The 11,685-nt window shown below is 37.5% G+C and overlaps 1 protein-coding gene across 1 annotated transcript; it reads right to left on the bottom strand.

Annotated features, from left to right (window-relative positions):
• Window positions 1–2,331: 2,331 nt before the first annotated feature.
• LOC143598902 (protein SIEVE ELEMENT OCCLUSION B-like) lies at window positions 2,332–5,821 on the bottom strand. The gene is made up of 7 exons (XM_077076995.1): window positions 4,928–5,821; window positions 4,732–4,836; window positions 4,165–4,613; window positions 3,975–4,090; window positions 3,755–3,897; window positions 3,173–3,664; window positions 2,332–3,069 (listed from the first exon to the last, which is right to left on the bottom strand). Exons 1-7 carry the CDS (start codon window positions 5,318–5,320, stop codon window positions 2,428–2,430), a joined length of 2,340 nt encoding a protein of 779 aa, XP_076933110.1. The 5' UTR covers window positions 5,321–5,821; the 3' UTR covers window positions 2,332–2,427.
• Window positions 5,822–11,685: the final 5,864 nt, after the last annotated feature.

The following is an 11,685-nucleotide window of genomic DNA, read 5'->3' as shown; positions in this document are numbered from 1 at the left end:
CAAGTTAGAATAGGTTTCGGATTAGAATGATGCACCGCACGAGCAACCAGTTAGTTTAATTAAAAGCTCCAGCTACTCTACCAAACACCTAAATATTTCTAAAAAGCTACAGCTTCCAGCCACCGGCCACCAGCTTCCAGCCACCAGCTACAGCTACCAGCTAGTTTTGCCAAACATACCCCTAATCTCAGCCACCACCCTCCTTTACATATCGTCTTCTGTTTGTTTTTCTCCCTCAACTGTCTGCTTCTATGGCCGGTGACGATGCAAACCCACCACCTCCTGTCGACAAACCACTCCCTCTTTATCTGGTTTACACGGTAACAAACATCCAGACCAAAGTACGTACGCTTGATGGTACCCAGGTTATCTACTCCTTGTGGGTGAAATAATTTCAACTACACGCCTTCGGATACAGAGTAATGAATCATATCGATGGAACCGTGGCTCTGGCCTAACCGACCCAACGTTCATCACTTGGAAGGAGATTGATGCTATTGTTCTTTTGCAGATCTATGGCCACCTCTAGGTGGATTGAGCTTAACCGTATGTTTGTATGCATGTATTAATCCTTGTAATCATTCGGTTAAACGTTAATGAGAATAAACATTCAGCTTGAATCATCTCAGTATTGTCTCTTAGATCTATGATGTATCCAATTGTTGCGACTAGTTCCTAATGAATAACATTTTTACACCTGCCCTACTTCAAAGCCGACCTTGTTGGTATGATTTTCTTTTATTAATTAAGAATACAGTAGGATATGTGGATTTTATGAGGAAAAGTTAAAAAGGGGTTATATTTATAATCTGCTAACTAACTTAACTTAATTACCTACATACTGAACTTGATCAATAAAGTTTGGGTGTTACCAAATATTGTTTCTTTGTTCCTGTTTATTACGCACCCCTGATTACTTGACATACAAGTAGGGTGGGGCGTGGACTTTCTAAAGACCCGAAAACACCGTACAAATCTAACATAAATTTAACCAGTGTGGGTGTAATCTAAACGGACCGAGTTGATTTGATTGTTCCAGGGGTCGACCTTTTTATATATATTACTTTTGAGAAATAATATATTGTATGTGATTGCTTAAATATAACATGTTGATGGTATTGTGGTGTACCCTTTAAAACTATAACAAAGTGGTTGTGGCTACATTTTTAGAACTAATGTTTTATTTCAAACATTTGATCACAGGTAATGGCATGTTCAAGGTTTGATCACAACTAAGGCCTTTTCCATTGCTATTGGTGATTTGGTGCTGGAGGTGTAGGTGTGTTAGACGTGCAGAGAGAGAAAGAATGCAAGACAATCTAAAGTAAAGGTGTTGCTGATGGGAAAGGCTATTTCTACCAAAAAGGTGATTGGTGCCGCAGCCATTGGCGATTTCTGTCAAAAGGAAAGGTAGCGTTTGGTATACATGAATGGAGGACGTAATGGAATGACCCATTGCGAGGGAATGAAGAAAAATGTGTTTGGTTGATTTACGGAATGGATGAATTATTACCTACTCCATATCATTTCTCGTAAAACACCCTAATTTCATTCCACCCATACCCCATGTTTTTTCATTCCATTCCCTTTTTCACCCAACATCACCTCCACCACCGTCGACGCCACCACTTACCATCAACCACCACTGCCGTTACCGCCACCATAAGTGCCAGCTGCCCATCACTACCTCCGCCCCTCACCACCACCTCCCCCGTCCACCACTGTCACCCACCACCACCGCCATCAATGGTCGCCGCTGCCCACGACTGTCTGCCCCCTCCACCTTTATCGCCACCACCCACCCACCCCTACCACCACCACCCACCTCCAACCACATTATCTCTCGTCACCCACTAGCACTTGCCACTACCAACCACAATCACCGCGCACCACTACCAATTCCACGACTGCCACCTATCTCCCATTACCACCACCGCCACTCACTACCAATTTAATTTAATTGTTTCTTTTTTTTTCCTGCCTACCAAACAACGCAAAGTAATGATTCATTTCATTCCCAAATGGTAACCAAACATTTAATTGGAATGGTTATAACCCATTCCATTCCATTACCACGTTCGTTCCATTCCTTCATCCATTTCATTATCGCATACCAAACAGAATCTGTATTGTTGGTTCAATTGGCGAGTTATGACAATAACATACATCAAACTTAACATTATTTACTAGTGTTCAAATACCAAAAGATAGTGTCAAAATCAAGCTGGATGACTGAAATTTTTGTTTATTTCTTCAGTTCTTCGATTCAGAATCATGATACAAAGGAAAACTACTATGGCAAGCAACAGAAAAGCTTGTTAACATTCGTACAAAGAGAAACAACAAAGATACAACACTCATTTATTTAAACACTCAGACCATCAATGGCCAGAAACAATATGCTTGGTAGTTGTATGTAGATGGTGCTCAATAAGGTTCAAGAAGGCCAGTTTGATCATGGCAACAAAGGAAAGCAACGTATTTCTCCATGAGGAGATGGCACTCGGGGCACCTCATGCCTTCTGGAACTCTACTAGCAGCAATCGGAAACTCAAACCGGCAGCAGTTGTTTGCTGCAACATGAAGCTTGTCATGGTAGTCTTTAAACGACAAATCAAAACCCTTTGACCGGATATCTTCTTTCCACATGTCGAAATCAGATAATGTTTGCATCATGGTTGATCCGTGTCCGATGGTCAGAATCTTTGATCCTCTACAAAACAAAGCCCACGAACCGTCCTTGTCATAACTGAGCAGTTTCTTGATCTGTTGCATCATGGGGTCTTGATCATCAGCCTTTTTTATCTGAATCTTGGAGTATAACATGCTCTCCAACCGCGCCCAGAAGAACCACATCAAGGTAGTTTCTTGCCAGCGGTAGCTAAGCTTCTCCACACTTATGGTAGCCAAAGCGCGACGCACACTTTCTTTTTTCTTGCTTTTTCCAACATACGCCATCTCCAAGGGGATGCCTGCAGCAGTTGCCACGGCTCGTGCAGTGGACGTGAATTTGCGGATCCACTCAACATCATCGCCTCCATACAAGAATATATACTTGTCTTGTGTTACCTGCAAAATGTATTACACATTTACACAATACCAATCATCATAAAAAATATAATATATATTACTTATTAAACAAAAAGGGTAGTTGGAAACTGGAAGAACTAACCCAATTGAGTATGTTGGGGTCCATGCCACTTACAAGCAACTCTAGCCTCCAAGTCTCATCCTTCCACAACAGTTCTTCTTTATTGTTGGTGAATGGGAATGCATTGCTCCCCCAAATCCACATCATGTGCATGGCATTGGGGCTCAACTCTCTTCCCTGTGGATCCAACACTACTAGGATAGGCTTGTTCCTAAAGTGCCACCTGTCTCCAATCGACTTGATAACCGCGTTGTCGATGATTGAAGGGTGGTACACAGAATACCATGGCATTTTGTTTCTCATCTCCTCAACTTTCATGTCCATTGCATTGGTGTATTGTAGAGATGGATCCACAATTGGCATCCACACAATCTCATACGGACCATCCGTCCGTGTTCCATGAGAACGAGACTCACTATAAATTTCCTCAAGAATTGACAGCTCTTCATGAGACATATCTAGCCCTGATATCAGCAGCAATACATTCCTCCTTCTAAGAACTTCCAGACTAACCTGTTACATAGTCAGTTTAGCATAGTGTCAATGACAATATAAGTTTGTGTAAATTTAAATTTGTTGGATAATGTTGTAGCTACACAATACCCTCTTTTTGGAAGATCCATCAAAAAGAGGCTGTACATCATTCCTTGAATTAATCAAGACTTTAAGGATTTTCATATTATCATAATGGACCGTTTCAAAGAGGTGATTGAAAGACCTCCTGAATTCAACTTCTATCTTCTCTCCTACATCAAGCAAACAAAAGGACACCCGTAACAAACAGTTTACACTCGTTCAATCGTTTATTATATGTTTAACATACCAACAATACGGCGACAGTTTTCCAGTTGTTTCCTGAGAAACTCGTGGATGTGATTGATCTTTAAAGTTAAGGTGGATAGTTCCCATGATTGCAATTCAGTAGATGAAATCCCATACCTGAAATTACCATCTTTATAACTGAAAATGAAAAACAAATGTGATTTAGGTAAAGGAAAATAAGATTTATTTACTCATGGCCCATGCTGGTCAAGCTAGCAACTTGCGTGGCACACGCGATGATGCCTCTAATGTTCCAGTAAACAGCAGTAGGAATGGTGTTTATTGCTGAAGCCATGACAGGCATATCAGGAGTTACATACTTAGATGGAAGATCCTTAAATTCAACTATGCACTGAGTAAGTTCAAGGATGGAGTGAATGAGTTTTTGAAGGGCATCAAATCGCGGTTTCAATGGAGCAGAATGCTCCATGATTGCTGGAACTTGTTTAAGGATTGCCATAGATTTAGCAAGTTGGTTTGATGAGTAAATTTGAGCCAGCAGCCAGAATTCTCCATAGTTGAGAGCGAAAGCTGCTAGAGTTAGCACCAGCTTTGCGTCCCAGTGAAAGTTTCCCATGGAGTGGAAAAGTGCGAGGGCTGTGGCGTGCCCGTCCCCACCCGTTAAGCACCTTACAGCCATCTGAAAATTCACAAATAGGTTTTGATCGCGTTGTAGTAACTAAATTATATGTTAACTACCTAAAAAAAATTGATCATACAGATATGATTAGGATGTACATTCGGTTTTTCAATAATACCTCTCTTGCAAGTTTGTCGATTATATGAGACAGTGAATTGAGCATGAGCACAACATTGGTCTGATGGGATTTATGATCTGGTTTTTCCCCATCTGCATGTACATCCTACACCAAAAATATAAGAACCACATTGTTCAACACAAGATGCATATATGCACAATGATGTCAAATAAAATATTAAACGAATAAACGATACCAATTCAACATGATCAGCATTGACGGTGGAATGTTTGAGGATATCTTGTATGACGAGTAGAAGAGGTTTGACATCAACGTCAGTGCCATCCGGGAGATGGGTGTCGATAACTTGTCTCATGATCACATTGTCGTCTGATGCACTGAAGATTGAGTTTCGCTCATTTGTGCTCACCTTCTTCTGCATTGGCCCCGCCATCTGGTGCACCACTGGGTTGCTCATTTTGTGGTTAAGTGGATAACTTGCGAGACTCGTGAGCTGCTGTGCAACCGGTTGCTGTTGCGGTTGCTGCTGGTGAACTGGACTGGTTGCAGAAGTTGTCCCTGTTGAGGCCTTCTTTTCGAAGGTAAGCGCTGGTATGCCCTTCTTAAACTTGGACAACGAGGCGTCCATATTTATTTTATGTAGAATATTATAGAGAGTAACTTGCTTGGTTATATTCTGTTGGGGAGTAACCTTGTTGGCTTTATATACTCATTAATAAAGGAAAAAGTGATTGTTCTTCTTAATGAATCATCTTCCTTGCTTCAATCTGTTAGTAAATCACAACATTTGGTTTTTACTTTTGTCATTTGGAGAACAAGAATCTCCATGCAACAAGATTCATGTGGCTGAATAGTGCAAGTCATACGCTAACTGTAGTTTTCCTTTCGGTGAATCAACCAGTTTGGATACTGAACACAAAGCTGCATACATCTGATAGCAGGATACATAAGTAAAGTAAATTATGTTAGTTGAAAATATGCTGTTTTGTGTGGGGGTGTGGGATTATTCTTGTTCTTTTCACCTTTTGCTTTAGAAAACTAGGAAACATAAACTTATTCTTTGCTTCTATACTAATTGCTTTTACAGGGCATCAGAGTTCCAATCAGCTGTAACTATTTCAATAATTCATGTTTTCTGAACTTATATATTAAGTTTTATGAAGTTATTAGGCATGAATTCCATGATTATATCTAATTTTGAAAATATTTATCCTGTCAACTAGTTTTAAGTTTATTTAAATAAGTTAATATTAAAAGGTTATTTGTTTATAACTAGCTTTAGAGCCCGTGTAACACGCGGAATGGTCTAAATAATTAAGTTACAAGTAAAGCAATTCATAATGTATATAGAAAAATGCATTACATCTATGCTTGTATCATTATACATAAATAGAGTTTATTTAGATCACAAAATGATATTTTAAAAAAACAATGCACTTAATAAAAAAAAATAATGCATGTGCAAAAACATATCCAAGAACACGCCATCTATTGAAAATTTATTTTCAGTATCATATATGTATAATTGAAAGAAAATTGGTTATGAACAAATTTCGAAAAATATATGTATAGTTTACTAAATTAACCAAAAAATAAATAGATAGATTTAAATCATATAATTATAATTTAAAAATTATATGGCAATGTACAAAAGAACCAATAGATAAATAGATTTATTTTAAAAAATGGATCAACTTTTAAACATATATTTATAATTTAATAATTAAAAAAATTACTTCGTAAATTGAAAACATATTAGAGTTTTTTTTTGTTTTTTTTTATTTACAATCTTTAACAATATACATAGTATAATATTTTAATAATAACAATTAAATTTATATTGATCTTTTCAATATTTAATATAACAAACACAGCTTGTTCTTGATTTTTGAATTTCACCAAGTATGTTGTGAAATATATTCTAACAACGTATAATAGTATAATATGTAAATATTTATTTGTATAAAATGTATAGATATAATATAAATAGAGTTTAATGAAAACTGAATAATTTAATCATGTTCTAGATATAATATAAAGGGAGTGTGAAAGAAACTGAATAATTATTGAATTACGACATATATTAGTTTTGGAGGGAAAAAAATTGTGAGGATTAACCACAACCGATACGTGTCTACAATTATTTTACTTTATTAGAATAAGTAGATATCACTTTAGTTTATTTATTCCTATTTTCCGAATTAATAATATTTATAAGTTGATAAAAACTCAATTTGGTTAAATTTTCGTAAAGCTTCAATTTAAAAAATTAATCTGTTATACAGTTACCTATTATCCATAATTTGAAATCATGTTATTTTTAATTCTTACTTTTTAACGCCCAACGAATCCTTTAAATGAGTTACTGGCTAAATTCATCACATCGGAATACACTCGTCTTTCGATCTGGGGAAAACCCTCATCTAAGGTCAACGTCCGTGAACACTCGTTCGAAGGCACAACTGTGCAGTGAGATAAAACTCATTCAGTTGAAGGATCCAACTAGTAAACGCCACATATTCGTTTAGTCTCCCGTCATCACTCTGGTGCCGCTGAAACTAAAGGATGTAGGCATGAATCGAACCTGCATCACATGAAACACCGGTTTCTTCCTTATCACTCCACCACCAGCTCATCATAAATCTTTTTAAGTTGACTTAAATTCAATTAACACAAATTTAGTAATTACGTTAGCTCAAGAAAGCTTGTTGAGGGTTAAAACATGTAGGAGTGTGTGGAAGTTCGTCTTGTGAGCTCTATTACTAAAGTTTGTGCCTGACTAAAACTAAAATAAGAAAACATGACTTTCACCAGTGGAATTTTTTTGACCGATTCAACCATCATAAATCTTCCAACACATTTCCTGCGGTTTCGTCGCATATCAATGCTTACCTTTTTTTCCTATTTTTAATTATCCCCATAGGTGATTAGTCAAAAAATTTTCAACCCCTTTAAAATCCATAGGAAATCTGTCGGTGAGTACTATTTGGTCGATGTGGTTACTCAGATTTGTGGTACATGACCACATTCCATCTGAATACCTAAAAAAATAAAGAAATTGATAAATACTAGTAATTTAAGTAATATTGGTTAAAAAATAAAGTAAATAAACGATATTAATAGTTTAGAAATTAATTTTTATAAACTAGCAAACAAAATAAATCAAATGTAAATAAATGTATACAAATCTCTTTTTAAAAACAGATAAAACTTCTAAAAGAGTGTATTAGCCTACATACAAAAAAGACGTCGTTCTAAAAATAGATAAAACTCCTAAATATAAAAACATAATTAGACAAATATTGAGTAATCCAAATCAGTTTGGGCTTCATTGGGCCTTAGTTAGGAAAATTATACTGGACTCCGTTGGGTCTTACAATGTCCATCAACATAGAGTTAGAGGTGCACAAATTGGGTTTTTCAAATACCCGGGTTCGGGTATGGAACCGGGTTCGGGTATGATCGGGTATTAAAAAATCGGGTATTGGTAATACCCAAGTTGCGTTCGGGTCCGGGTATTGTCTCTAAAAGCCATACTCTATGCATCGGGTTCAGGTCGGGTATAGAACCGGGTATTCAAACACCCGATATTAGAATACCCGGTTCTATATCCAACCCGAACCCAATACATAGGTATGGTTTTTAAAGACAATACCCGGACTTGAACCAGAACCCGACCCGAGATTTGCCAACCCGATTTTCTAATACTTGATCAAACCCAAACCCGATTTCATACCTGACCTTAAGTGTTTGAAAAACTCGATTTAGGCACCTCTACATCAACCCTTAATATATCTACATCAACCCTTAATATGTCATATTATATTATCTATGTCTTAAATGGGTTTTCTTGGGCCATACTATGTCAATCGGGCCTTAATAGTTACCAACAGAAAATCTTAGATCATGTATGTATTAACGGGCTCTATGGGGCTTAGTAGGTCTATCAGGCCTTAATAGGTATTCAGTGAAAAAAAGGTCGTCTTCGAAAGAAATTAGTGACAAATGTTATTTGAATTTGTAGTTAACTAGAATTTTACCTGGCGTAATGCGCCGGGCAATTGGTTGGTATAACCAGAACGTTATGATGGAAAGTCCACGCGAATTCGATCAGTATCGGTTACGGTCGTTATGGTATAAACAACGTTGAAAATCCAACCGCTAAAATCACAAAAAATAAATTCGTCAAATTAATATATAAAAAGCAATATATTTAACACGATGTTTATTCGGTCGGTAAAACACAAGCATTGTGGTCCCCGGTGTTGCGGGGGTAGGTCGGTAAAACCCATGCGCTGGAAAACCCGAGCGTTACGATTGAAAGTCGATGCGAATTCGGTCAATTTCAGTTACGGTATAACCAACATTGTTAAAACTCAATCGTTAAAATCCAAAAAAATAAGTTCGTCAAATTAACAAATAAGAGATCAATATATTTAAAACAATGTTTATTCGGTCGGTAAACCCAAGCATTGCAGTCCCCAGTGTTGTGTTAGTGAGTCTGTAAAACCTAGACATTGTCGGTGTCGTGCGTTGCGGCGGCAAGGAGACGCGAATTATGTGGTTTTGGATACGTTTGATACGGTACCAGGACTAAAAAAGATAAATAAAACCACAGTGTTGGTAAAAACCGAGCGTTGTCAGTTCGAGCATTACGGTGGTGAATCGGTAAAACTTGGGCGTTGGTAATACCTGAGCATTGTCGGGCCTGGATATTATGACGGTAAGTCTACGCGAGTTCGGTCGATTTTTAATATGTTCGTTATGATATCAAACTAAAACCAAAAAAGAAAAAAAATCGGTCTGGCCAATGGTGCGGTGCCACTTGGACCAATAGATGGCCAAGCGGCACCAAACTTCACAATTATATATAGTAAAATTAAAATCAAAATGGGCACATAATGAAAATAAAACATTTAAAGATTTAATCCATAAACTCTACAAAAATCATACTTCATCTTTAAACCTAGCCCATAATGTTTATGTATATATACTAGTACAAAACTCGCGTGATGCGGTGAGAGCGACAATTTACAACGCGAATAAACAAAGCCATAAAGTTTTAAACTATCACATAGACATTAAAGCAAAATCAAGCAACTATACCAGATTATGTACTTTTATCTCAATATGCACAAAATAATTTAGGATTATGGGATCCATGTGTGGTTACATTTTGGTCATATGGCATCTGTAGTTGTTTATAATCTATATACATTGGTTGCAAAAATCGCATTTGCAAAATTTGGTCGGTACCTATTTGAGCCTAAACTTGTATGATATGCTGTAACAAGTTGTAGATGTTTGCCCGATGCCGTTCAAGAGAGCCGTCTTTTACACATGAATTTTTATATCCTTCACGCCTTGACCGATTTCATCTTTTTATTAGGATAATCTGCAAATGAAAGTTCCATTTGTTATATAGGATTAAATGTGTAAACATCATAGTTTAGTTTCTGCACTAGGATGTTTTTAGCCATTTTTAGGATTGGATTTACTTGGTGTTTCGGTTGGTGTTGCTAGTTGTGTTAGTGTAGTTAAAAAATTTAAACTGTTAGCAATAAAAAGAGTACTGTAATATTTGGTATGGTTGTATATGTGTTGTTAATAAGGTTGTACTTTGGGAAAGAAGGTCGGATTCCATTGTAGTTGACCCTAAACATTCTCCCTTGATCAACAATTCAACTTTTTTCATATATACCCTTCTGTATATATTTTTCCCATATAAATGCATAATGCACCTATTAAACACACCTTTTAACTGCATTGGTAGGATGTCTTCACCTGGCATACAAAAACTAAATCACTAATCATATTTCATGAAACGTAAATTAAGGGACAGAATTACAGAAATTGTCCTATATGTTTGTAGCAAATTTCATTCATTGTCCTTTATCTTCAAAATTAACATGCATTATCCTTTATGTTTAAAAATCTGACAGCGTTTGTCCTTTATCCCTAACCCAGTTAGTTTTCTCGTTAAGTTAGGTCATGTGCATTGCACATGAGGGCAAACTGGTCACTTTATCTATTAAATTAAAAATATTTTAATGCATTGCTCATGCGGAGGCGGTGCTTCATAGCGCGAATAGATTTCTTAACATGTTCCACTCTGATGGGTCGTTGGCTTTGCTTACTGTAGATTTTTCTAATTCCTTCAACTTGGTGGATAGGACCACACTCCTGCAGAAGGTTCGTGCCAGATGCCCTTCTATTTCCCTATGGGTTAATTTTCTTTACGGGCAACCGGCTAGGCTATATGTAGGGAATGATTGTATCCAGTCAAGTATCGGGGTTCAACAAGGCGATCCTTTAGGACCCCTTCTCTTTGCATTAGCCTTACACCCCCTCATTCATCGGGTGCGGGATGGTTGTAAGTTACTTTTCCACGCGTGGTACTTAGATGATGGCACGATTATAGGAGACGCCATTGAAGTGGCTAAAGCCTTGGATATTATTAGATCTGAGGGACAAGTTTGGGGCTTGAGCTTAATATTAAAAAGACCAAAGTATCTTGGTCGTCGTGCAATGGGGTAAAGGCAAAGATAGGTTTATTTCCTATTGGGATTGGGAGACCGGAGTTAGGGGTAAAACTCCTTGGAGGAGCAGTTAGTCGGGACGCTGAGTTTATCAGTAGTTTGGCCATTACTAGAGCTTCAAGAGCAGTGGAACTAATGAGATGTCTTTCTCGCCTGCGTGACCCTCAATGTGAGCTTCTCTTGCTTCGCTCGTGTATGGGGGTGGCTAAGTTGTTGTTCGGACTCCGAACATGTCAGCCTATGTTTGTTAAAGAAGCTGTCTTTGTTTTTGACAAAGAGCTTCGAGCGGCGATTGAGGATATTGTGGTATGTGGGGGTCCGTTTTTTGGTGATTTTCAATGGATACTGGCCTCTCACCCTATCCATTGTGGTGGTTTAGGGTTATATTCAGCTGAGGATGTTTCCACATATGCTTTCATTGCCTCGAGAACACAATCTTGGAAGTTACAGGACC

The sequence above is a fragment of the Bidens hawaiensis genome, unplaced genomic scaffold (assembly GCF_021521415.1).
Source record: "Bidens hawaiensis isolate Kalapana, Puna unplaced genomic scaffold, B.hawaiensis_p1.1 tig00051236_1, whole genome shotgun sequence".
Classification (NCBI taxonomy): domain Eukaryota; kingdom Viridiplantae; phylum Streptophyta; class Magnoliopsida; order Asterales; family Asteraceae; genus Bidens; species Bidens hawaiensis.
Note: the sequence above shows the minus strand (reverse complement) of the source record. Positions and strands in the feature narration are given on the sequence as shown.

What these genes read in the sequence shown, in the direction of transcription:
- LOC143598902 (XM_077076995.1), bottom strand. Translation starts at nt 5,320, where the DNA reads ATGGACGCCTCGTTGTCCAAGTTTAAGAAGGGCATACCAGCGCTTACC. An exon ending in ATGCTGATCATGTTGAATTG is followed by an intron (nt 4,837 to 4,927) that starts GTATCGTTTATT and finishes TTTTTGGTGTAG; the next exon opens with GATGTACATGCAGATGGGGA. An exon ending in TCGACAAACTTGCAAGAGAG is followed by an intron (nt 4,614 to 4,731) that starts GTATTATTGAAA and finishes GTGAATTTTCAG; the next exon opens with ATGGCTGTAAGGTGCTTAAC.